The sequence below is a fragment of the Daldinia loculata genome (assembly GCF_022478755.1).
Source record: "Daldinia loculata strain CBS 113971 unplaced genomic scaffold F4817scaffold_24, whole genome shotgun sequence".
In the NCBI taxonomy this organism is placed as follows: Eukaryota; Fungi; Ascomycota; class Sordariomycetes; order Xylariales; family Hypoxylaceae; genus Daldinia; species Daldinia loculata.
The window spans coordinates 1-24,370 of record NW_026054878.1 but is presented as its reverse complement, the minus strand read 5'-3'; the positions used below and the strand labels follow the sequence as shown (position 1 = coordinate 24,370).

Below are 24,370 nucleotides of genomic sequence, written 5' to 3'. Positions count from 1 at the left end.
CATCCCGCTCACCCAATTATAAATCCCTGTTCCCTCGCGTCTCCGCACTCCTTCTCTGGGTTGCTGGGTTGTATGCAACTCTGGATGTCCCGAACAAGGGAAAATACCACCTAGGCCGAAAAGAAGGAATAAAGAGAATAAAACAAAAAGATCTCAGCAAAATATAAGATCCAACTCTTACTTATTTAATATTTATGTAAGTTTTTAAGTACCTATATATATACTCAAATACCTACTTAGAGATGACCTAAAGGCAAGCAATAGTAAAAGTTAGGTACACTACCTATTATATGTGCATATGATCTGATCAATCTGATGAGAAGTCGCGTCCATACAACGAAATAATAAGATGGATCGCCAGGGCTGGGAGCCAATCGATAAGAGAGAACAAACACGCAGCTACGAATGAGAGCTCCGGAGCAGCCGCAATTTACAATACATGCATACAACATGATAAGAGCTTATCCTGTTCGGGTTAAATGTGGACCATATGCCAGGGGCGTTTCGAGCGACACGGGACTCTTAACGAAGGCTGGGCTTCCGCCTGCATACCTAAGAAGTACCTAAGGCTTCTCTGCCAACACGACACGAAACTGACCGGTGCAAAATCCTCTCACGCGCGAGTTTCTTCTACAGAAAAAAAGCAAAGGGATTGAAAAGAAAAAGAAAAATAGGGCTGTCGGTATCCGTATATCCACTTTCTACGCGTCAGCTACGATTGTACGAGGTTCTGTATAACGTAGGTTGTCAGATAGATGAGTTTTCATCCATCTATCTCGTACAGAGAGACTCTCGTACATGATTTGTTCACGCGCGCATCGCGATTAGTACAACGTACAGCTCAGCTGCATAGGCAGTTTTCGAGTTTCAAACGTTACTGTACACCACATTTCGACTGCATGGTTGCATGGTCAATCGCCTGCCACCAAATTCAAAATGTGAGGTCTCTTCAACTCTTCACCACTCTTCAACTCGGAGTAGCGAGCAAGGAATGAATGAACACAATCTCCGACTATCTTATGTAAAGCAGCTGATGTAAAGTATTCCCCTCCCGGCCAAGTGAAGGAGATGATAAGATACTCTACGAATTAAATGACCGAGAACGGCACCCAAACAAGGAATAGGCCATTGTCAGATGCTCGATTGGTACGTTAGGTACGTTCCAAATACCTCGGGAAACCCTCACAGTTCGTAGTTCATTGTAATAAGTACACTTCTCTTCATTTTCAACAGCGCACATATGAAGAAAATCCAGTGTATATCAATTATTTTCAATCGATATCATAGTGCGAGCAAGATCTCGAATTGCACCACCCCTGACTTCGTGATTAAGACAAGCCAAGCAAGCCATCTTCCCCGTCTCCACATGGTAAATAACAGCCCCCTTTCTAGAGTATGTAGAAGCGAAAAATGTAAAGTGATCCAAGGAAATAAATGAGCGACAAGAAGTGAAGTATGCATTTTAGTCTCCTCCCCCCCTTTTTATACGATACTCTCTTTTCCCTCTCACCCCTATGATTACGTTACCAAAGGTTAGGTAGGTAGTTTGGGACAGAGATGGAGGAGAGAATAAGGAGAGAACGGCAATTCATTAGATCATGCGCCAGCTGCGGCGCAGACGCTCGACGCCTTTGCCCTGCCGACCGCGGGTCTTGCGACCGCCCCACCAAGTCCAATTGTCCTCGTCTTCACTCTCCCGAATGGCCTCGTCGCTTTCATACTTGTCGGGTTTTCCGGTCGGGTATCCTGCGACGGTGGAGGTAGACTGAGGGTGGGTGACGAGAGTAGTAGGGACTGACGACGGTGCTGTCACTGCGTCGGCAGAAGACGTCCCATCGGGAATAATAGTGACCCCAGGCTCCATCGTTCCTATCGGGAAGCAAATCTCGCCGCCACCGTAGCCGCCAGAGATGCACGTACTTAAAGGCAGAGACGAGGTCGCGGTTGCGGCATCAGTGCTGCCGGTAGAACTAGGAGGGAGAGGCGTCACGAGTACTGTACTAGTGCTGGGGAGTGGCAGGCTGGTTGGGTAGCCGGGAACCGAAGAAATGGTGGGGAATGTCTCAGTGCTGCCTTTCGAAGAGATGGTGGCTGTTGTAGCGTCCGTACTTCCAGTGGTGGAGATAGAACTTAAGGGAACAGGCGCTGGCTGGCTTGACGTGCTTGAAAATTCATCCGAAGAGCTGGTGAGATATCCACTTGTCGGAAACTCAGAAGTTGAAGAGACAATTGAACCCGTGACTGCGCTTGTGTCCCCCGTGCTGTAGGTTGGAGTTGGTGATGTCGCGGGGATGGTGTAGCAGATATAAGTGTAGCCACCTCCATAGGTTGGTTGTTCAAGGCAAGTAGTGGAGACGGGGGCGCTTGAACTCGGAGTTAAAGCTGTCTCAGTGGATGCGGTTTCAGTCGACGATTCAGGGAAGCTAAATGTCATCGTACTCCAAGTATTTGAGCTACTTGTTACTCTAGATGTCGAAGAGGATGCGGTGCTAATTGAGCCCGATTCATTCGGGGAAGGGCTGGTTACCGCAGCAGTTGACGAGGTGCCTATGGCAGGGCTAGAGTAGAGGCTTGAGCTGCTTAAGGAAACAGTAGGGTAAATTTCTGAACTGGTTGTAATAGAGCCTATAACGACGGTTGTCGCCCATGAGAATGAATTGCTAGGAGTATAATAGGATATTGTATCTGTCCCAACAGTGCTAGACGAGGAGCTGTATGCAGAACTAGTTGTTACACTGATAGATCCTGCTGTCGAGGATGGTGTAGGTACTGAGTATGTCGTAGTTGACCCATTGGACGTATCAGTTGTGCCAGGAAGACTACCTGTCTCGGTGCTCAAAGACGAATGGGAAGAGGTTGTGTAGCTGTGAGACCAAGTCCAGGAGCCTGTGCTAAAGTTTGAACTGAAGATCGAGGATGATATGCCAGACGAAGCTGAAGTAGAGATAATTTCGCTAACAGTACTCGTGCTATGGGGGACCGTGCTAGAAGTACCGGAGGTCGAGGTATCTGACGCGGTCCAAGGGATTGGAACGATGGTCGTGGAAGTGAGAGTGGAGTCCAGTGAGGATGACCAAGAACCGGCCGGGTATGTCGAAGTTGGTAATGCTCCAGTCAACGTGCTGGGCTCCGATGTAGAGCTAACGGTCACGGCTGGACTGGTCGAATCTGTTCCAGTGGGCAATATCTCTCCCGTACTTGATGTGGACACATCGTGACTACTTGTCACTGAGTATGATGTGCTTACACCAGGAGTAGAAGCTGATGTGCTTATATCGGAAGAATCTGTTCCAGTTGAAAACTCATCAGTGCTATAATCTGTCAGTGTTCTACTCTGTTATCAAGATTAATTAATATTAGATGCTTTTTCTCACCATGTGCTGCTTGACGTCTCTGGCAAAGTATTTGCCGTTGAGCTCGTGACTGATCCGGCACTATGGGGCAAAGATGACGATGCAATGGTGGTGTTAGGAAATCCCGAAGAGTATGTTAGAGTAGGAGAGCTGCGAGGAATACTTGTCGACTCGCTCAAAGTGGCAATGGAGCTTGATGTTAGAGTTATAGTGGTATCGACGGAGGTAGTAGAAAGGGTAGAATAAGAGGAAGCTAAAGACGAAGATCCAATAGCAGCCGTAGACGATGTTCCCAGCGTGTTAGTTGAGTACCACGGTAAATTTGAAGACTCGGAACACCCGGCAGACACAGTCACAGTGGAAGCACAGCTACTATCACAAACTGTAACTGTGGTCGTAACAGTTATTGCTTCTGGCTGCTGAGGGAGAGCATTGATAAGAGAAGCTCTAAGGCATACGTTAGTATATAACACGAAATACTTAACATCAAGAAGCATACCCTAGGCCTAGGAAGGCCAAACGAGTGAATGAATACATCGTGAGGATCTCGAGATGATAACTAAACAAAACGAATGTAAAAGCCTTGAGTAGGCGAGAATCTTAGAGAGACGGATATAGAAGCGTATCTGATTCGAGAACATGTCCTCTTTATAGACCTACATATGTTCCAACTTGCCATTACATAACTGCATTTACGAAGACACACATTGCTCGATGCTCTATGGCAACATGGAAGGCTGATGACTTTCAAGGGGCATGTGGGTCTACGTTTGTATACACCAGGACAACCTTAGATCCATGCGACATCCCGACGGAACATGCTTCATAACTTGGTTCTTTACTGGGATCACCGACGATATTATATTGAATGGGCCGAGAGCAGTTGCTTGCCATAGTAGCGCAAAGCTCAACGACGTCGCCAGAATCATTATCATTCTAAGACAATCTGCAGATAACAGGGCTGTGATGTCGTTCGTATTAGACTATTGGGCAGTTCTCAGCGACAAAATGTCTTACACGCACGTTTCCTAATAGTAGGTACAAGGTTATTCGCCATTCTTCAGTGTTAAAGACTAAGATTAGAACTCGTTTGCGGCGTGCGACGTTGGTTGTGCTTCGGGATGAAGCCGCTAACTAGCTGTTGATATAACGGCTGGCTGCTTCCAAGATATCCGAGGAACTTTGTCCCGGTTACTACAAGCAAACGAATCGGTTAAGTTTGATTGGCACATGGTTTGCTTGACTGCACTTGGGCCTTTTGAGTTGCATACTCTAGCTTCTCGAACAAATAGCATAGGCTACCGGTGCTGGGGACGGGATCTTGTTTAACACGAGCTCCCCTCAGCCCCCTACCACATCTTGATACAAGATTTCGAGCCGAATTAAATGCACAAATCCGTTGCGCTACTTATGCAGAGTTACGATTAGAGATATCAGCTCACATACGTTATATATAGGTACCTGTATATAAAATCATGCTTGCGGCTTAGACTGTTGTTGCCACAACCGATACGTAGGCGATGCTTGCGGGGTCAATAGGTATCACGACTTATACAAAAATTGTCCCTTGCATATATGTTGAATATATTGATCAAGACCTAATGAGGAGAAAGTTGCTTAGGGGGTAATTTGATATGCCTTGCAGCTGCTGAAGATGCAGGCTTCCGGTGCCGTCCGACAAGTCACAGAAAAAGCGGAACATATTAGAACGTAAACCTAGATGAACAAGGTCAATCATCACGAGGAATAGGTAACAAGGTGTTACGAGCAAATATAATTAATAGGCAGGATGTCAATAACGTTAGTAGCGTTCCACGTTGCGTGGGTGAGAGTTTGAATTGATGAGAGGTATCTATTTGGTAACCTAGTCCGAGGGGAATTTGTAGAATTGAACAACACAGAGGTTCGGCTCACGGGAGAAAGGGATGCTGTAAACCGTGAATATGTCCTTCAGACACAGAAACTTCCGAGCCGTGATTGAGTACCTAATGGATGCGTGGGCCTAGGCATCTGCCGGAACCCATTGGGCAGACGGACTGGCTCACGCGTATAGTTGCTGACGGCACATTTTAATCGGCCGAGACCCGATGTTCTGGATGTGTGCTCGTGAGGAGACTGTATGAGCGCAGGTACCATCAGTTGAAAGTCAGGGTTGACCCAAGCGGCCGTCAATTCGCCTCAAAATGTCTCTTCGTCTACGTACGAAGCTTTCGTAAATAGATTAAGACGTGACATGATGGACTCGGAGGCCTGAGAGATGATATAAAAATTGTACTACTCAGACACAGCTTCTAATGCCACGTATCAATTCGTATTCCCCTGAGGAGGTATTCATTTCGTAGGTAATTTGTCTAATAATTCGTTCTCTAATGGTTGGGTCTCAGGAGGGTGGTAGGAGTTCGATGCTAACAATGCATGGATGTGAGACGACGTGTTATATGTCATAAAACGGTGACCTCGATAAGGTTAATTGGTAATATATGAGTATCAATGGACACTGCCAGGAGCAGCCGTTGTGGCTTTGTGATAACATGTACACACAACGTCGGTTTGGTACCGAATAAGCCACATGTTATGTCTCAGGGCTGTGCGCGGCACTGCATCGTTGCGGTGCCCCATCTACCATAGACCGATACCTTGGTAGATAGGTTAGGTACTTATGCATATAATGGAAATAATGACCCTAGAGAAGGCATAGGAGACAAGTGGGATGTAGGCAGTTCTGCGTCACTTGATGTATGGGAGGGGAGAGCTGTATGGTAAAGCTCATCCCTTCGAGAATCTCAACAGTTGAAAGATTTCTTGAGAAGTTCATGTTCAAATGCAGCTAACTTAGGCATATTGCTCTAGCTACCTCTAGTCTTTTAATGCGTCGTCAACTGTTCATAGCATATGAATGATCCGGTATATACTCGGTAGATGCCGAAAAGCCGGTGTAGGTTCGTGCAAATGAGAGACATTGGAATTTCTCATTCGAATGAGCGCGGAGAATGGTAACTCATAAGGCCCAAGCTCTGAGGTTAGTTCAATGGAGTAAATAGGAGTTGATGTATACCTGGTATCCAGCGAATTGACAAAACCAACAGGCAGAAGTAGAGAGAGGTAGTCGTTCTTTAAGGACAGGAATCTTAGGTCTAAGTGACTGGAAGGGCAGTTGCTATTATCCCTCACAAGCGGCCCTGGCAAAAGGGTTATGCTGTGGAACAATAACAGTTAAGACTTTACATCTCAGGGGAAGTCGGCCGTTGGCTCGTGTATGGAGGCCTGACGAACCTCCGAAACAAAATGCCTACGGTAGGTCGAACTCAAGGTCCGGTGTGAGGCTCCCCCTTTCCCAGTTGTTGATCGGCTTCAAATTAATCCTAAGGCACCTAGGATCCTAGCCTTCGCAATAGTATAGGAGAATGCCAAAGTAAGCGTCCTCGGTAATGCACGTCAATTTCCACCATTCCCTACTATATGCTAGCTGACTCTTAATTGTACCTAGCCTATTGACGGGATGAGGATTGTTGCGGCTCATCGTGGTCGGAGATCAACTGCGGTCTAATGCCAGATCATGTAGCGGGCAATTCTCCTGGTGGCGCGCAGTAGCGCTGGTGATATGAGACAAGCCATTCTCAAGAGTGTTCAGAACCCGCCGATCGTCATCGTAGGCCATTCCTCTACAGGGCGGAGAGCATCAATTATTGACGCTTGACTGCTGTATGGCGCCGAAGGGCGGAAAAGAAAGAGTTTGGAACATAGAAAACACGCGGTCAACATTTTAATATATAAGACCGGTCGACGACCAGTTCCTCTTCGATTCTTCTCTCAGCATCACCAGCATCAAAAACATTTAAAAAACGCACTCTCTTACAACACACACTCGTTTACATATTCTCATCAGCAACGCTCGTTTCGTTTAGCAATTTCACTCCATCTTTAATTAATCCTCAACGACACGTCCAAATCAGTCAAGATGCAGTTCACCATCGTTGCCGCTCTTACCATGGCCCTCGGCGCCCTCGGAGCTCCCCAGCTCGGCGGCCCTCCCAACACCCGTATCCCTCCCGTCCCCGGTGATGTCACTGTCGGCCAGGCTGGTGACACCTGTGGCTCTGACCTCGACCTGAGCTGCTGTGACAAGGTCGACCAGTCCGGTGATGCAATCAACACTGCCGAAGGTCTCCTTGCTGGTCTCCTTGAAGGTGGCTTGGAAGATGCAACAGTTGGTCTGTTCGATGGCTGCTCTAAGCTGAACGTTGCTGCTGGTAAGTCTATCCCTAGCAGTGAAATCTACTTATCTTTCATCACTAACATATTTTATAGTAGTTGGTCTTGACGATCTCCTGAACAGCCAGTGCAAACAGACCCCCGCATGCTGCCAGCACTCTGGCATGGAACAGGTTAGAATTCTACTCCCAAATTCCTAATTCGCTGATGCTGACTTTTAACCAGGAGGGCCTTCTCAACGTCGGTCTCCCTTGCCTTGCCCTCGGCAGCGTCTTGTAAATGCCAGCTTCGTTCGAATACAACTTGCATAACTGGTGCACAGCATTTTGGGGGAATGAGATATGTTGGGCTGTAATGTTGAGGAGAGTGCCAAATTGTATTGCTAGTAGCCTGGTTTTAGTGATTTAGAAAATCCAACTTCAGTCGCTCGTTACAGTATGCTCTTCCTACTGTGATTTGTCTCTATCTTCTTTCTATATCATCACCCATACTGACTTAGGTCTCTACACTATCCGCCTTCTGCATCTTGCTTTCTTCTTCTTCTTTTCTCCTTTTTCTTTCTTCATAATATCATTTCTCAGCACCTCTGTCATCTCTTATTCCTATATTCCATATCTAATTATCTATGTATCATTTCGTAATATTCCAGTTTCAAAACGCTTCCAGCGCGCCGTGCATCGAATTTCAATGAGCATATCATTTGACAAATAATCAATCAAACCCGTTTTCAACACCAAATCTTGGTATGAATCGATTGCCTAACTGCTTCCCATATGGTATCATCCCATAACGCCAAAGTAGATATATCATAATACGTCGTTAAAGTCATTAGATCAAGTCATCCCATGGTCATAGAAACCAATACTGTAATATACCTACCTCCCTCGACTTCAATATCCTCTCGCAGTGACAGCCTCAACTGCAAGCAACTCGACCCGGCCGATGTATAATTTCATAACATGGCAGACAGGATCGCCCCAGATAAGGCCCCTTAACTGCTCGTCAGTCGCAACCTGTGCGACGACACCCTCACTTAGCCGTTCTTCGACGGTCTTCGCTCGTTTAGTTTTGGAGTTTGAATTTCCTGACCTCAAGATAATAATTTGTCCCGCATTACTTAGAGTACTTGGCGGAACGTCCCATATTGGACCTGGGGCTTTCGGTTTGTTTGACTTCGAGGACGAGCGGGGTGAAGAGCGGCTAGATTTCACCGAAACCTTGGACGTTTTCGAAATGAGAGACGTACTAGAACCGGTGCCATGCGTCTTGCCGTGCTTTGGGGATGAGCTCTTCGACGGTGGAGGATGCTTGCTGGACTCCTTGACTTCTACTGGAGCTGGCGCAACAAAAAGTTCAAGAAGGCTTTTCACGTAGGCTTTATCGGCCCTCGCGACCGGGTCACCCTCGTTAACGAAAGTTAGGAACACGAACTTCTTGAATTCAGAACCAGAGGGTTTCTGCAATGGTAATAGCGAGACTGGAGGTGTGCCGAAGGTGATACAATGCACTCTCTTAAAACAGCCTGTTAGACTGTTAAGCTCCGATGACGCGGCTTTGGAAGTCGAAAGCATATGCGCATAAAGAAGAGACGCGACAGCCCCCCCAGCTGAATGGCCAGTGATTAGAAGCGAATATGAACATCGTCGCGGGTCCTCCTCTAAAAGATGGCGGAGCCTGGCGGCTACCGGAGAGATCATCTTTCGAGCAACCGACAGGAATCCTGCATGGCAGAAGTTGTTTGGATCGTCCTGGAACTTGTTAATAGGGCGTGCTGAACTTGCTAAGCGTTCATAACTTACCAAGAATCCTTTAGGCGCCGTTGGTGCAGTATTCAGATTGACAGACCAATCCATAAAAGTCGCTGTTCCTCGAATGGCGAACACAATAGTGTTCATATGATCCATCGGAACAGACTTGATGCGCATAGCCTTAGCTCCGGTTCTCCAATCAGCATCGACGTGAGCATCTCGTTCTGCCCCTCGCGGATTCTCATACACCCTTTCCGAGTACTGCGCTGCTAGGCATACTAGAGGATATGTTGGTATATGGCTGTTGAATATTAGTGCTGGTACGATATAGGGATTGGATTGCATCACATACAGGCGGAGGGGAGTTAAATTCGACGATAGCTTTGAGTTTGCATATAATTCCACCTTGGCGAAATAGCCCCGAGAAGCGAGTGACGACGTTATTGCATTCGCTTGCCCCTTGGAGACTTCCTTTGGGGCTCCTTTCTTCCCCTTCTTCGCGGGCCCCTTATGTACGACGGCATGTTGACGTACCTCTGCTGAAGGCGGAGGCACCGGATGAGATTGATACGTGAATAGATCATTCTCATTCCCAATGTACTTATCCCGGTCAATCAATGTCATCACATCGTTGAAGCTGCTAGATATTTGGTCGTACATCGCAGCACTTTGGTTAAGCATCTGCGTGCCATAGGAATGCCATCTCGCCGAAGGGCTTAAGTAGTAGTGTTGGTTTACAACGATGGGGAGATACGGCTGTTGACTTTGGTACTGAGGGGGAGGAGTTGGTCCGGAAGGTAGCGTATTACTCCAACCAGGGGGCGGCGGCAATGGCTGCGGAGGTGCCAGATAGCCAGCAGGCTGTCTTGGTGATGGAGTAGTATATGGGTTGTCGTTAGGATGCCATTGTTGTGGTGGCACTTGTGACTGAGATGGATTTGGTGGTACGAACTGGTCAACCTTGGATGGCGAGCTCTCCAGAGTTGGTTTCTTCTTGGATCGACTGAAGAACCCCATAGTGACTCACTTTTAGACTTCTAATTTTTTTTTGTATATGTGCGTAGAAAGTATCCTATGCTGCCAATGGACCAATAAGAGAGCTGGTCGAGGAGAGGTATCGGACAGATCTTGAAGACTATCATAGGTACGGGCTGAAATACGAAATACAAAACACAAAACTAAGGAAATGAGTAACAACTCGATCCGAAAAGTTGAACAAATGAATAAGAAATGACAAGAGGCCATCGTATTTTGTTAAATGTGTGTCACGGCAATGAGTCTAAACCTATAACACCCGTTCCGAATTGCTCCAGGCCAATGGAGGCTATCAAAGTTGGTGTACTTCTCGGCGGGTATGCCTTGCCGTTTATAGAATACCGACCATGAATCATAAGAGTTCCGAGTGGTGATTCGCTAGGTGATAATCGCTCAGCCCCAATCATTATTTCAGGGGTGATGGCAGTGGTACCATCGAGGCTGGTCCGGTAGAACAACAGACGAACCACGAGCTTCAGATAGAATGAAGATTCGAGCTTATGCAGGTAACCTTGCATGCTTGCCATGCGAGTGGTCCCCGGAAGCTATCGGGAGATGTCTCATTGCAACTCGGTAGAGAGCTCTAGGTGTCTAGATTCTACTACTTTGACAGCTCCTCGAGCTATAATCCCCTATAGCATCTTGGGATTTAGGGCTCCATGCATATGCGTAATGCGACTAGCCGCCGATAATAAAGGGTTCTCATTAGTGGGATAGAGTGTAATTAAGGATGAGATAAGAGATTCTAATACAGGATTGGAACGATGTTGACTCGAAGTGACTCGGATGGATAGGTATACAACTACCTACAACTATGTATGTGCAAAGTGATGAAAAGAGGAAAAGTGGAATTGTACATAAAAATTCAGTCTAAGGCAAGTAATGGTGGGGACTTCTTACCGAGGTGTATAGAGTTACAGGTACCTAAGATTAAGTAGCTTGAGTGCCCAGGTACCAAAATTAGCCTTGTTTCTGGTGTTACACAAATTTAATTAATGGTAGTAGAGTGAAGCCACAAAAGATCAAGCCTCACTCCAGCCATTGCGTAACCCAATATGGACCTAATTAATCCAGTAATACAAGGATTACCCCGGTTTGCCTAATCATCAAGAAACATCTTGGGCACCGGATTTGGAGGGTGATTTATGCGACTACCACAGTAGATTAACCGTTAGAAACTGCTTAAGATTCAATGCCTCAATGCTGATAATTGCAACTGCAACTTTTCTCAACACGTATTTTGAGAATTGAGAGAAATGCCTCTCAAGACGCTATGGACTTTGTCAGTCACTCCCCTCCCCATCTAAACTAGTTATTCAAGATATTTATTTCATAAACTATTCCTACTTTTCGCGACCGAGAATTACTAATTCTAGCTTCAGTGGTCGCGCCTCATAGCAAACACCCGCTTGTCCTCGGGGAGTTCGAGCAAGGATGCCGCACGAGATCCCATAAGACGTCGACAACGCTTCGAGAAGGAATACGGCCAACTCTTAGTGAGCCTAGCAACCTCTTTCATGTTCTATCCCTCGGCAATCCTCGGTAAACTAATTCCTTCACCAGCAAATATGGCGAAACTGCCCAAATATCGCCCAAGACGAAGATGCCGCCGAGAACATTGAACTCCGCCTCCAGGGGCTCACCAATATACTCGCCGACGAATCCCGACGCCCGTTACCTCATCCTTGTGTATCCTTCTCCGCTACCAAGCAGATCTACGTTCCGATCGCCAAGATAGCGACATCATCATACAATGAGTGGATTATTAAAGAGGCTGTCCTATTTTTTGCTACTCTCATCGAAAGTGAGGAGGAAGCCTTCGTCGAAAGTGATGCATTTTCCGCGAGCTTAACAAATCTCCTGGTTCGTATAACGGGTATCAACAGTATTCGATTAGGTCCCGACACCGAAGTCAAGGTTGTTGAATTGGCGTTTAATATCACCACTAAGATCCGCCTTGATCCCGGTATCCTCCCTGCTTGGTTCAAATCCCACCCCGAGAGCCATGCGAATGACGAGAAGACCAAGGACCAGAGGGAGAAGTTTGCCGGAAAGATTCAGAAGCAGGATTTTCCGCTTTTCTATCTATTGATGGACTATATACATCATGAAGGGAAAATTGGTGACTTCGCTCGGACTGGTCTGTTATACATCATCGAGGCCGCTTCTTCCTCTGTTGCCCTGGAACAGTGGATCGTAGAGAGTGACTTGTCGACCCTGATGGCTACTGGACTTGGCGCGTTATATAGTCAACTGAGTCGGAAGCTTGTTATCGACCATCCCCCGGAGAACCTCCCTCCAGTTCTTGCTTTGTCCGATTATCAACATCCCACATCAACCTTTGAGATTGTTAGTTCTTGCAGCCCAGACTTTCAGCTGCATTTAGAGACGTTCCTTTCCCATCTGCTATTCTGGCAGGATGTTCTCAACCACTGTCGATCGGTGGAAGTGAAATCAACTCTCCTCGAGCATTTTCAAGTCATTTTCCTACAACAACTACTGTAAGTTCTAATATAAACCTTTGCTATCTCTGATCTAACTTTTCGAAAAGGTACCCTTCCCTCTTGGAGTCTTCAGATGTAGATGGAGGCTCGTCAGTGGCCGTCTTAACTTATCTTCGACACATACTAGAAGCTTTAGATCATCCCGATATGATCAACCTCGTCCTTCACTACTTGCTAGCTCTCCCAGATGCGAAGTCGGCCGCGCCGCCCGATGCCGAGCCGTCGGTTAGCGCTGCGCGAAAGCGAAAGTCCATGGACCTCGCCACTATGATGGCTACTAAAGTTGAACCTAGCTATACACCCCTACTATTTAATCTAGTTGATTTAATTCGCTCATGCCTGAAGTCTCGGAATCAGCAGACCGTGTGTGTTACGCTTCAGCTCGTGGCGGCGATCCTTAAGCGGCATCACCGATACGCGACTACGACTCTTCTTCACACAGAAGGTATCGATACCAATACTTCTCGTAGAACTGTGGGTGCTCATGAACAAGAAGTCGAGTTTCTCACTACTCTAGCCGGGTCTGTTGGGGGCCAAGACAATTTCAATGAGATATACGAGAACATCCTGAAAGATAGTATGTCGCGTGTAGAAGGTCACCCATGTTCTCTCAAACTGGTTACCCCGAACCTTCCCACAAACAACCCCAAGTTACCAATAATTCCGGATTCCTTGCCTGGAGCACCTGGAGATGTCCCGCGACACACGCTGAGCGCAGAAGATCCTCTGTGGAATAGCATCCTGGACATTCTGGACTCCTTTTTCATTAATCCCGTCGAGATGAACCTATCAGCCACGGAGACTATACTTGATTTAGCCGTATGCGGGTATATATCTGTCGAGGGATGGCTTATGCGACATCCAAGAAGATATTCATACGATGGAGATACTGATGAATCTACATCTCTCCCCTTAGACCCCGAATCCCCTTCATTTGCCGATACCGAGAAGTTAAAAGATATTGAAAAGTGCCGTCGTTGGCCGGTGTGGCAGTCATCGGCCTTGCCACGTATTCTCACTGTTCTAGAGGCGCTTGCTGACCAAGTTGATTACTTCCGAGGTTCGGTGCCGCGATTCGAGGAACTCTTGCAGCAACGCCGTGAAGCCTTCCAAACGGCTGATACCGTTATACCAAATCAGAATTTTCGGCCAACCTCTACCACGGGAGCTTCTATACCAGATCAGACAAGTCAGGATGGATCCCGCGCGGCATCCCCACAGCGGCCTAGTGCACTTGAAGGGTTTGCGCAGAGGATATTGTCTGAATTTGGAAGCCCCAGCCGGTCAGGTAGCCCACGTGGGCGAAAGGAAACAATTCGAAGCTCGAGTACGGGATCAGGAACATCAGGAGGACAAGGGGTTACATCACCAACTCCCAAGTCGATACAACCTCCACCGAAAGAATTTCCTCTAAACTATGATAATCCGTCCAGAAGCGGACTGGCACGATCGCTCTCGCCTGGAAGTCAGCATTCTGGTAACGATAGTCCGATAGTCAGCGAAGCTGCTGCATTTGCAGCAGTCGATCAAGGGATACTTGCCCGACAAGTAAGCTTACCAGCGCAGAAGATCGAACCGATTCTATTAGACTTTAAACTAAAGAGCGCCAATGCCACAGCAGATGTCGAGGAGGAACAAGAAGGTGACAACGAAGGAAAAGCAGATACTACAGAGGACCAGGATAGTAAAGATGAGAGTGATGTTGCGGACCAATCTATTGCCCCAACACCGCCCGAGACACCGCCCGAAGTCAAGACAGTTTCGGTCTCACACATTCTCACCAACGTTATTATCTACCAACAGTTCTTATTGGAATTGGCGAGCCTGGTTCAGGTCCGGGCAAGTCTGTTCAACGAGGTTAGATTTGCCTAAGTGCAACTAGTAAATCGATGATGCGCACGACTATTACGGATGATGGCGATTTTCTTGGCCTCCTTTTCCCAGCACGAGGGAATACGACATTTTATTGGCGCCGGAGGCTACGTCTTGGCGGGGATTAGACGGCTTGGGGGAGAGTAGAGCGACGCTCGCATGTCGCGGGTTTACGATGCGCATAAGAGTTTGAGAAGAGGAGAAAGAGTCTAGGTTTCGTTACGTGGCCTTGTTGAGCAGTCTTCGTTACTTCTACGCTAGATACCACATATTCTGTCCAGCTCTCTCGTTTGAGAAGGGAAACGTGCTATAAATACAATTATGTTGTTCCGCCGTTGCGTATAGATAATTCGAAATCGTGTCTATTCGTACAGTCAGTGTCGAGCATAAAGTCTTTTATTTGTGTACCTTATTCTATCAGCCGCTGTTTCCACTCTTGTACCTATCGTACAGTCAGTGTCATCGCCTAGGGAGATAGACCCTAATAACCAGTCATCAAAAGGTATATAATTAATGCACTATTGAACAAAGCCTATAATTATAGGGTGTTATAGAAAATCAATCGTAATGAAAGAGGAAAAAAGACAATGTCTTAGTTGAGGTGATCGAAGATACCATTGTCTGCTTCGTATCGATAGATAAAATAAGCCAGAGTTATAATGCCCCCTATTCGATGGGGACCAAACTCAATCTTCTGGACTCGGATCACTTCAAATCCAAGATGATACAATAGAAAACGTTTAGAGTTACTAGGGTTCCAATATGATTTCACATTTTAGAAAAAGACATGTTTCCCAACCCATTGTATTTCAGTCCTTTCAATAATAATGTAATCATTCCGGACAAAGGAGTATAACATGCACATGTCTTTTTAGAAGCCCATAGAATTTGCTTGCCAAACTTTTACTTCTATGTAAATCGGTATGGTAACTTCGCGTCTCTGGTACCGGCCCAATTCCTTTCTGCTCAGAGGTATTAGCAGATATACTACACCTATAGCCACCAGGCGCCCCTCACTGCATCTTCCATGCCTATCAAGCCTCCTGGGCCACCCCCTCATCTTGAGTTGCCCCATTATCCTTCACACCGACTTGTTCCAACCACGCTACCACTTCAGAGTGACAGTCTTCTTTATCTCCTCCATCGTAGACACATGGGATAAATAGTCTCGGGTCAGGTCGGGCCTCGGGAGCAATCTTCTGCCACATCTTCTGGATCACTTCGAGGGGGATACCTTCATGTAATCCTATCTCGAAAGCTGATGCTCCCGGAAATATTTCATATCGCCGTGGAAATTTCCCGCCATTACAGACTGGATGATTGGTAGGCAAGAGTGGGTCAGCGCCGTGTTCCATTACCTCAAGAGCACATTCGTAACTGTCGACGCGGAATATTAACTTTCCCAACACTGTAGTTGAATTTAGCACAACATTTAAATCGGAACTCTTAGCGTACTTTAAGAGCCTAGTGATAATTCCGAAGTAGCTATATTTAGCAGCTTCATGTAACCACTTAGGGTCCAGCTCCGAAATCTTAGGCTCAATACGGTCGAGTAAATCGTAAGGGAGTAGTTTATAGGCTATTTCCATAGCACGTATAAGTAGGTGATGCAGTTGCTCGGCCGGTAAAATGTCGAACCCTGCAATTAACCAGTCCTGCACCTCCCAAGAAGTGTTTATGACATATAAGGAGACATTATATAGGTGATCGGGGCTTTTGAGTCTAGCGCCATGCTCGCCGAGAACCTGTAAGAAAGAATATGAATTGATCGCCCCGCTCGCAGGGCTGGTGAGTTCTACCAGAAGGTCGTCGAGGTAACCGCGGTCAAGCATAGCATCGGTCGCTTTGGTTAAGAGCTTGTCTAAGAAGTAGGTTTTGATACTGTTGTTACGGATGGCCCAGTAGAGGAATGTCTTCCCGTTGCTTAAAGTGGTGTCCATTCTGGCACCCCATTTCAGTACAACTTCCACCTTCTTGGGAAAATGGTGTACGCGCTCATAAGCCCATACCAATACGTCCAGAAGATCATTCGGATGTGGTTTCTCCTCGCCAAGTATACGTAGGAGATGCGACAATAGACTCTCGCTTCCGTTTAACAATGCCTCCCTCAATGGTGTATGGCCCCACATGTATTTCTTTTGTAGATTGGCACCAGCGTCGACAATCCTGTGGAGTATAGCAATCTGCCTCGGACACTTGTATCTAACCCCTTTCGAGCCGTATATCAGGGCATGGATAGGGAACCTGGCTCTTGGGCATGGCTGGTCTGGTACAACTTTCGACCCAGCATCAAGCAACATAGATGCATGCTTATACTTTGCCCTCGACAGTGCCGACGTAAGTGGGAGCTCACCACCAGCTTCACTGTCGACATTGGCCCCAAGCTCTATCAGCTTCTTTAGCATCCCGGTGTCCTGGTCCTGATTCTGTGAATATTTCACTGCGTAACGCAGGGGAGTAAATCCGCGATAATCAGGTAGATCAACAGATAGCCCTGCTTTTTGTATAAGATACTCTACAACTTGGACCATATTGGCACGCGCGGCCTCATGTAAGGCTGATATGGATTTGCCTTCTTTTGTGACGAAGAAAGGACTGGCACCATGTGATAATAAGAGTAAGACCATATCCTGGTTTCTTTTGTCGAATGCAACCTTCAACGCGACGCATCCTTTCTGAAGAGCGGGAAGTTTATCCATCCACCAATCCTCATTATCCATCCACGAGTCCCTATAGGCTCTCTGCCACGAATTGAATATGTCGCCTGCTGATTCGCCATCCAGTGTAATACCGCGGTCTTCTAGTTTGGTACCGCGGTCTAGTATCCAGGTAACAATATTGAGGTGATCGTATGCACAGGCTTCTAGTAATATGTTATGCCAAGATTTAGGCTCGGTACGGAATGTGACCATGGCCTTCAAAATATGAAGATTTCCACGTCGTGCCGCATAAGAGGCGGGGTTGCTTCCGGTACGAATACCATAGGAGAAGAAGATGCGATTTATTGCTTTATATAGCTGTCGATTGACTACGGATAGTCTAGCTAGGTCCTTCTCGTCTAGTATTTCCCAGGAAGTGCGGTCATCTCTTGCAGTTGCAATCATTTGTAGTAACTCTGTAGGGAGATCTGTGAGCTTCGCCATGTTGGTAGATGGATTTAGTTGTTGACGGCAACTGAACCGGCAGAAGAGAGCAGGGGTTCGTGAAGCGTCTTTGGATAAAACAAGGATTTGGAACTGGTTGGAGTAGATACGAACTGATATAAGGCAAATAAGTAAAAGAAAGTGTGCGATTTTGTTTTGTGTGAAAGCTTTTGTAAGTGACCACAGAATGGGTGAGTTTATATATTCTCACGGTGTGACTATTTTACTATTATGCATAGACCACAAGAAACATAGGTACTTACATCGAATAAATACCTGAGTCAGAGGTGTTTGGAATTGCACGAGATGTGGATGGTTGCAAACATGCGTGAACATAAACTACTAGATTTCTAAGATGATTCAGGTTGTATTTCGAGTGATCGTATGAATCACGGACAATTATTCTATTACTTATTACGTGGGACTGTCTAGACCACTACAATAAGTCCGTGACTACCTAATCCAGTGACGCCGAGTTCAAGGCCTAGATAGAGGCTACTTACAAGAAAGACGCAAATGACACTCTAAGGGGCATCTCGTATATCTAAGGAAGGGAGACCTATCCGAGAGCCTTTACAAATACAGTACATTGAGTCCAGGAATTCACTTTCAATTTATTTGCCTAGATGCCCAGCACAGCAAGCATAAAATACTCAATACACACAAATATATTAAAGACCTTGAAAGCATTATTATAATGATATGAAAGGCCGTTAATATAGAGAGGAGATAGCTTAGATTTCTATACAATTGTAGTAATGAAGATGTGAGTCCTGCAGATTACCTAGATACCTAGGTACAGAATCGACAGTTCTTAGAACCAACTCGTTAAAACCGAGCCGACTTATCTTTACTCATCATTTACTCTCAACTGTACCCAGCTCACCAAGCTGCTTCAATGCATCACGGGCCTTGTCCCAAGAGTTATCCCCGTAGAGTGCACTTCTCAGATATGCCAATGTCAATCTCTGAACTGCCGCCAGGAGTTGGGGACTCTCGTCCTGCGTCTCCCCTGAATCCCAACCACTTATACCCCCAAGCCCGTGCTTTCCCCCCTTGAGCCACAAAAGGTCTTTGGGACCTGGAGAGAGGTAATAGCTGTCTGCATGCCAATCGGCACCGCGAGTTGTTATTTGCGGGCTCACGTCTTGGTCTCCACATACAACAAGAGCTGGCGTCTTCATCTCGCTGAAGTCAGGCCCGTAGAAGGGAACCATGAGACGCCCTGTATCTGAAAGGTCCTCGCCCGCGGCTCCCGTGCCGGCAAGTAATACCCCGGCCTTGATGCGTTTCTCGAACTTCTCAAAGGGGGTCCCGTCGTGTGAGTCGATGTTCTTGGCGCCTAAAACCAGACTTGCTGTCCATGCCCCAAGGGAGTGTCCCGCGACGGCGACCTTGGTCTTATCCAACCGCCCCTTTAGTCCAGGGACAGCTGCCTCAATAGTGTCAATCTCGTCGAGAATTCTGACTAGGTCCTGGGCACGGTCTTTCCAATAGTACTCGTTGCCTTTGGGGGGTGCCTCAACAGTGACTGATAGAGAGGATAAGTGAGTAGGCTGAATCACTACAAACCCATGTGCAGCCCAGAATTCAGCAAGAGGGGTGTAGCCCTCCAAGGAGTTAAGGTTGTTGCTTCGGCCTTGGCCGTGAGAGAGCAGGATTATTGGAAGAGCATCGCCAGTTGCAGGGGCTGTAACTTTCAAGTCCAAGTCAAGGGGTCGGTCTGAGAAGGGCAGAACGATAGGGCTGAACGAAAAGACAGGAGTTTGAGGGTTGACGGGAATGTTCTTAGCTGCCCCAATAAGACGGTGTTCGTGAGATCGCATTTTGAATGGATGGTTTGTTTAATAAACTTCTAGTAGTTAAGTGTTTTTGATTTAATGTTTCTGTATCTTGTTTGATGCTGTTCAACTCGATTTCTAGTTGCCATCTAGGCTTGTTATATACACAACTTAGATAGTACATGGCCGGTTTTAACAATGGACTTAATATTCTACACCCGTTCACTAAGCTATTCTAGTAACAATATGTTGCATTTGTTAACTTTTGGAAAAGAGTGAAATGATGAATAATACCAAAGCCATGTTGTTTCGGACAGCGGATATTATTAGCTCGGTGTTCTTTGAATTCCGGAAAAGTCCGGTATACCGAGCTTGGCGTATGTAAGCCCGGCTATGATAACATAATTCCAGCAGCAACGGCTTGATATCATGACTAATGCACAGTTTCTATACGATGCAACTTTGGTATAGTGATTATTAACTTCCGGTTGTGGTTTACATAAGGTTTGTAATGCGGCTGAGCTATCATCGTCTCAAACAATTGAACAAGAAGTGTTTGTAAAAAGGGGTTTCTAAAAAGGGGTTTGTTTGCATGGGGATCCACAATAGTAACGTCCAGCCAATGATGTTCCTCACATTGATTGAGATACCAAATATATGCACGCAGGTGATATTTTGTAAATAATACCTATTATACCACGGCTTGTAAAACAGATATTAGTACGGGCTGATAACTTTATTTTGTCTGTACTTTAGGAGAATACTGAATTTTAACCAAGTCTTTATGTTTTGCAATTTTATCTACCAGTACTGCCAAGGCTTATCCAACCAGTGCCACAACCTTTGGTAATTTATTGAATAAAGTCAGTATCCAAAGACTTCAGAGTGATACAGACCTTCAATAGTAACGTAACCTCGATACTCGGCATTAGCTCAAGAAAAGTCGGGATTTATATAACAGCCAAGGGGAATTATTCAGCTGCGTAAAAAGAATCTATATTCTCGTAAACGGTAAGATTATCCAATTATATCATCCCATCGTAGTGAGATGTTGATGTCGGTGCATACCCGAACATTTTGTTATTTAGCCGGCATAAGTCATAGCTAACACGAGTTCTATATAAATCAATTATCTATGATTTCGGATGGACAAGAAAGCCTCGAACATGCTGTTACTACGTTGTACTTTAACGTTACCTACACATATTACTGGTGTAATTCATCATCACGAATTAAAGGCGAATATATATTTGCGAGCTCTTTTAACATAACTTTCCTTCATAGATAGGTTTCTCCCCTTGAGCATTACTCAACGTTTGGTACGACCCTGAAGAGAAAATCTCTGGATATCGCAACTAGCGAGTGACACGAAGAAATGAAGCTCCCCAATCCGTTATCCATCACCCTTTCTGGCCTCCTGTGTCAGTCCCATCTTGCACTTTCGGAAGATCCTCCTTTACCTCCGTGGTACCCTCTAAAGCCTTGGGAAATCTCCTCATTTCAGTACCGTAGCCCCCGTGTCGGCCCATACGGTACCAATGCCACGAGTCTAAATATCACCATCTCAAATCCTAGCAGAATACCGGCGGGACCTGCACCACACGCCTCGGGAGGTGGTTATGTTGTTTTCAGCAACAGCACCGCGCAGTGTTCAGTGCATTGGAAATTCGACGACAGAACGCCGTATGGACATACTAAGGACACCTGCTCCGCTCCGACGTCCGGCGCGACAACGCCTAACTGGAATATAACGATTAATGAGATTCAGCCCGGCTATTACATGGATTACTCTTTTTCGCTCGCGTACCATCTGCACGCGTATGGGAGCGATTTTTACAAGTTGTTGTCGGGACATATCCGCCTCCAACCCGAAGAAGACTTGGAGGGCGGATGCGATGAAAATGATATCTGCTCGTACACTTTGAAGAATGGAAGCGCCCCGCTTTTGATACAACCAGTATTGGCGGAATGTAGATACGCTTGTGGATAGTCCATTTTATAGACTTGTCGGAGTTTCGACGATTGACGGGAAGCATCAAGCTTGATGAGGAGTAAATTTCAAAATGTTCTGAAAAGGAATCATCTACCCGACCCCTTTTGTCAAGGGACCCTGCGAGACAGTCTTACAACTCGGTAGATAATATCTCTTCTTGATTTAGGGCGCACTATGTTAAGCTAGATATCAGATAAGTACCTAAGGTAGCTAGATCATGAACCACCCCCCGGTCATAACAATCATGAGCGGGGTTAGCCGAAGATAAGACACAGCTATATCAGTGAGGAGATTCCCAAGTCGAGCAAGGTGATTCGGTTTCTTCCTTCTATAAATCATGTCTAAGTTTAAGGGCTATACAATATGAATGTTAATCGATTAGCATTTGCGCAGCGCCATGAGCGGACGCCAGAGGAGCGCGATCTCGTTCGAAGACTAGACATCTTCCTTATGACTTTCGGATGCGTGTCCCAAGGTTGGTAACTAGATTCTCTATATGACATATAGATTGGCTAACATATAATTCTGCTCCAGTTATCAAATGTAAGCCTCGAACTAGTAATTCATAATAGAGTAGCAAGATGTCTGATGATTTAAAGATCTCGACCAGCAAAACATTAGCAACGCTTATGTTTCAGGGATGAAAGAAGACCTTGAACTAAACGGCAATGAGCTTAACTAGTAAGTTAGTAGTCGTCTACGTAAAGTTGATCGAGCCAGCTAACTTGGCGCAGCTTCACTACTTATTTCAGTGTCGCATATTGTATAATGCTGATCCCATCTCAAATTATCCTGACATACGTACGGCCAAGTTACTGGTTGTCTGGATTGGAGATATGTTGGGGTGTTATAACAGGTCTCATTGCTCTGGTTCATAATGCGAAACAAGTTTACATCCTTCGTGTCTTCCTCGGACTTTGCGAGAGTTCGGCTTGGCCTGGAATGATGACATTATTTAGTGAGCTTTTTCCTTTGTTCTTTTTCCCTCATCCTTACTGCACGCCTAGAGATACTTACCTTAACGCGCATATAGTGCATTGGTATACGCCTTCAGAACTCGCTAAGAGGATGGGATTCTACCATTCCTGCCAAGCAATAGGCTCTATGATGTCTGGGGCATTGCAAGTTGCCATCATCGATACTCTTCGTGATGCGAACGGCCTAGCCGGATGGCGTTGGCTATTCATCATAAACGGAATAATGACCGTGGTTGTGGGCGTCCTAGGTTTCTTTTTGTTGCCAGATCTGCCAAACCGAGTCAATCCTAGGGCATTTTGGTTTAAAAAGGAGCATGCCAAACTTGCAATGGAACGCTTGGAACGTCACGGACGAGCCGAACCAAAGAAAATGACTTGGGCGGGTGCAAAGTACGTAACCATCTCTGACACCCTTAAAATACACCAAGCAGCTCTAATTTGATATAGGCGCACTCTTTTTAACTGGGTGACCTACTTTATCCCAGTCTTATACATCGCGACGGTGCTGGCGCCGTGGGGATACGCCTACTTTAATCTGTTCCTGAAAAGCTTGAAAAATCCTGATGGTACACCTGTCTGGTCTACATCTCAAGTTAATGCCATTCCGATTGGTGGTGGTGCTATAAACGTCGTCTTTGGTATATACACATTTCTTACCCCTTTTTAGCGAAGCTAATTATATATCTAGTCTGGATTTGGGCTATTTTATCTGATCTCTTGAGGACACGATGGACTTTGATTGTAGCACAGGGTGAGTAGATCCCAAGGATTTGAACGTGCGATTCCACTGAAACTAATATGTACCTCATAATGTAGCTGTTATCGGCCTTGTCCCATGTATTGCTATGAGCATATGGACTTCCCATCCAGACACAACACCATTAGCTACCGCCTACGCAAGTTACTTTATCTCGTATTTAGCACTGGGGACTGCGCCTCTAATCATGGCTTGGCTGTCTGATCTGTGAGTTCACTTCCTACCTAGACTATTGATTGGGACGACAACTAAAGCCTCGTAGATTGCCGCAAGATCCGGAGGCCAGGACACTGGTTGTTGGAATTGCTATCGCAACATATTATGCAGTCTCAGCGTGGAGCCAAGTCCTAGTTTGGCCCGCTGTTCAGGCCCCTTATTGTAAGTCCCCGAGGGTTGATCTTATTAAACTACCTAGAGATAATACTAACGTAGACCAGACAAATATGGTTGGCAATCATCTATTGCCCTGTGGATTTTAGTCATCATAATGACCTGTGTTCTGCGATATGTCGATTTTAAATATCTGCTGTACGATATCTTTCATATACCTAAAACAGGGGGGTTTTGCTAACTCTTAAATTAGGCCACAGCGAGAAGAGTTTCACGCAACTCTGATCGTGGGTTCAAAATCACAAAGCCCTGAACCTGTAGACCCTGAGCTGGACATTGGAGATAGACCCAAAACACCAAAGACCCTTCCAACGGTCGCTTAAGCACAATGGTAGAATAGATTGACCGGGTGTTCCCTGGGAATCTCTTTAACCCAGTGAAAGGCTATCGGTTAATAGAAAGCACAGGTGGCAAGCAGTAATGTGATATAAGTAGGGCCCAAGTGACCAGTATTTTTATACATTGGAAGAATTCCGGGCGGTTATCTATGATCTTAGGCCGTTCCTATCTACTACGGTGGCATATTAGTGCGCAACCGACAAAACAAAAAAGCGGATGAAAATTCGTCCGACTTGGCACTCGCACTATAATTACAGCACCTACAT

The 24,370-nt window shown here is 46.1% G+C and overlaps 8 protein-coding genes across 8 annotated transcripts; 4 read left to right on the top strand and 4 right to left on the bottom strand.

Moving 5' to 3' along the window:
- Window positions 1-1,514: 1,514 nt before the first annotated feature.
- On the bottom strand, window positions 1,515-4,050 carry F4817DRAFT_105157 (uncharacterized protein). Its single transcript, XM_049297390.1, has 3 exons — window positions 3,853-4,050; window positions 3,375-3,800; window positions 1,515-3,311 (listed from the first exon to the last, which is right to left on the bottom strand). Exons 1-3 carry the CDS (start codon window positions 3,888-3,890, stop codon window positions 1,592-1,594), a joined length of 2,184 nt encoding a protein of 727 aa, XP_049159043.1. The 5' UTR covers window positions 3,891-4,050; the 3' UTR covers window positions 1,515-1,591.
- Window positions 4,051-6,834: 2,784 nt separating this feature from the next.
- F4817DRAFT_105135 (uncharacterized protein) lies at window positions 6,835-8,165 on the top strand. Its single transcript, XM_049297388.1, has 3 exons — window positions 6,835-7,603; window positions 7,662-7,738; window positions 7,791-8,165. The coding sequence occupies exons 1-3, from the start codon at window positions 7,312-7,314 to the stop codon at window positions 7,842-7,844; spliced, it is 423 nt and encodes a 140-aa protein (XP_049159042.1). The 5' UTR covers window positions 6,835-7,311; the 3' UTR covers window positions 7,845-8,165.
- Window positions 7,792-10,569, bottom strand: F4817DRAFT_105153 (alpha/beta-hydrolase). The gene is made up of 3 exons (XM_049297389.1): window positions 9,666-10,569; window positions 9,365-9,614; window positions 7,792-9,313 (listed from the first exon to the last, which is right to left on the bottom strand). The coding sequence occupies exons 1-3, from the start codon at window positions 10,328-10,330 to the stop codon at window positions 8,456-8,458; spliced, it is 1,773 nt and encodes a 590-aa protein (XP_049159041.1). The 5' UTR covers window positions 10,331-10,569; the 3' UTR covers window positions 7,792-8,455.
- Window positions 10,570-11,405: 836 nt separating this feature from the next.
- On the top strand, window positions 11,406-15,230 carry F4817DRAFT_337183 (Retinoic acid induced 16-like protein-domain-containing protein). Its single transcript, XM_049303257.1, has 4 exons — window positions 11,406-11,630; window positions 11,731-11,844; window positions 11,912-12,849; window positions 12,900-15,230. The coding sequence occupies exons 1-4, from the start codon at window positions 11,622-11,624 to the stop codon at window positions 14,722-14,724; spliced, it is 2,886 nt and encodes a 961-aa protein (XP_049159040.1). The 5' UTR covers window positions 11,406-11,621; the 3' UTR covers window positions 14,725-15,230.
- A 528-nt stretch (window positions 15,231-15,758) lies between these two features.
- On the bottom strand, window positions 15,759-17,867 carry F4817DRAFT_315783 (ankyrin; the record flags this gene model as incomplete). The annotated part of the gene is made up of 1 exon (XM_049300587.1): window positions 15,759-17,867. The coding sequence occupies one exon, from the start codon at window positions 17,865-17,867 to the stop codon at window positions 15,759-15,761; it is 2,109 nt and encodes a 702-aa protein (XP_049159039.1).
- Window positions 17,868-18,586: 719 nt separating this feature from the next.
- Window positions 18,587-19,755, bottom strand: F4817DRAFT_337180 (alpha/beta-hydrolase). The gene has a single exon (XM_049303256.1). The coding sequence runs from the start codon at window positions 19,691-19,693 to the stop codon at window positions 18,725-18,727; it is 969 nt and encodes a 322-aa protein (XP_049159038.1). The 5' UTR covers window positions 19,694-19,755; the 3' UTR covers window positions 18,587-18,724.
- Window positions 19,756-20,740: 985 nt separating this feature from the next.
- On the top strand, window positions 20,741-21,916 carry F4817DRAFT_104962 (uncharacterized protein). Its single transcript, XM_049297386.1, has one exon. It carries the CDS (start codon window positions 21,024-21,026, stop codon window positions 21,636-21,638), a length of 615 nt encoding a protein of 204 aa, XP_049159037.1. The 5' UTR covers window positions 20,741-21,023; the 3' UTR covers window positions 21,639-21,916.
- F4817DRAFT_104997 (putative allantoate permease) lies at window positions 21,845-24,179 on the top strand. The gene is made up of 11 exons (XM_049297387.1): window positions 21,845-22,116; window positions 22,176-22,184; window positions 22,241-22,322; window positions 22,376-22,599; window positions 22,675-23,008; window positions 23,066-23,256; window positions 23,307-23,369; window positions 23,435-23,582; window positions 23,638-23,753; window positions 23,813-23,903; window positions 23,959-24,179. The coding sequence occupies exons 1-11, from the start codon at window positions 22,005-22,007 to the stop codon at window positions 24,086-24,088; spliced, it is 1,500 nt and encodes a 499-aa protein (XP_049159036.1). The 5' UTR covers window positions 21,845-22,004; the 3' UTR covers window positions 24,089-24,179.
- The last annotated feature ends 191 nt before the right edge of the window (window positions 24,180-24,370 follow it).

What these genes read in the sequence shown, in the direction of transcription:
- F4817DRAFT_105157 (XM_049297390.1), bottom strand. Translation starts at nt 3,890, where the DNA reads ATGTATTCATTCACTCGTTTGGCCTTCCTAGGCCTAGG. An exon ending in TTGGCCTTCCTAGGCCTAGG is followed by an intron (nt 3,801 to 3,852) that starts GTATGCTTCTTG and finishes CGTATGCCTTAG; the next exon opens with AGCTTCTCTTATCAATGCTC. An exon ending in GAGACGTCAAGCAGCACATG is followed by an intron (nt 3,312 to 3,374) that starts GTGAGAAAAAGC and finishes GACAGATTATAG; the next exon opens with CACTGATGAGTTTTCAACTG.
- F4817DRAFT_105135 (XM_049297388.1), top strand. Translation starts at nt 7,312, where the DNA reads ATGCAGTTCACCATCGTTGCCGCTCTTACCATGGCCCTCGGCGCCCTC. An exon ending in TAAGCTGAACGTTGCTGCTG is followed by an intron (nt 7,604 to 7,661) that starts GTAAGTCTATCC and finishes CATATTTTATAG; the next exon opens with TAGTTGGTCTTGACGATCTC. An exon ending in AGCACTCTGGCATGGAACAG is followed by an intron (nt 7,739 to 7,790) that starts GTTAGAATTCTA and finishes ACTTTTAACCAG; the next exon opens with GAGGGCCTTCTCAACGTCGG.
- F4817DRAFT_105153 (XM_049297389.1), bottom strand. Translation starts at nt 10,330, where the DNA reads ATGGGGTTCTTCAGTCGATCCAAGAAGAAACCAACTCTGGAGAGCTCG. An exon ending in AATTTAACTCCCCTCCGCCT is followed by an intron (nt 9,615 to 9,665) that starts GTATGTGATGCA and finishes AATATTCAACAG; the next exon opens with CCATATACCAACATATCCTC. An exon ending in CGGCGCCTAAAGGATTCTTG is followed by an intron (nt 9,314 to 9,364) that starts GTAAGTTATGAA and finishes AACAAGTTCCAG; the next exon opens with GACGATCCAAACAACTTCTG.
- F4817DRAFT_337183 (XM_049303257.1), top strand. An exon ending in AGGAATACGGCCAACTCTTA is followed by an intron (nt 11,845 to 11,911) that starts GTGAGCCTAGCA and finishes TTCCTTCACCAG; the next exon opens with CAAATATGGCGAAACTGCCC. An exon ending in ATTTTCCTACAACAACTACT is followed by an intron (nt 12,850 to 12,899) that starts GTAAGTTCTAAT and finishes CTTTTCGAAAAG; the next exon opens with GTACCCTTCCCTCTTGGAGT.
- F4817DRAFT_337180 (XM_049303256.1), bottom strand. Translation starts at nt 19,693, where the DNA reads ATGCGATCTCACGAACACCGTCTTATTGGGGCAGCTAAGAACATTCCC.
- F4817DRAFT_104962 (XM_049297386.1), top strand. Translation starts at nt 21,024, where the DNA reads ATGAAGCTCCCCAATCCGTTATCCATCACCCTTTCTGGCCTCCTGTGT.
- F4817DRAFT_104997 (XM_049297387.1), top strand. Translation starts at nt 22,005, where the DNA reads ATGAATGTTAATCGATTAGCATTTGCGCAGCGCCATGAGCGGACGCCA. An exon ending in TGGAATGATGACATTATTTA is followed by an intron (nt 22,600 to 22,674) that starts GTGAGCTTTTTC and finishes ACGCGCATATAG; the next exon opens with TGCATTGGTATACGCCTTCA. An exon ending in GTCGATTTTAAATATCTGCT is followed by an intron (nt 23,904 to 23,958) that starts GTACGATATCTT and finishes CTCTTAAATTAG; the next exon opens with GCCACAGCGAGAAGAGTTTC.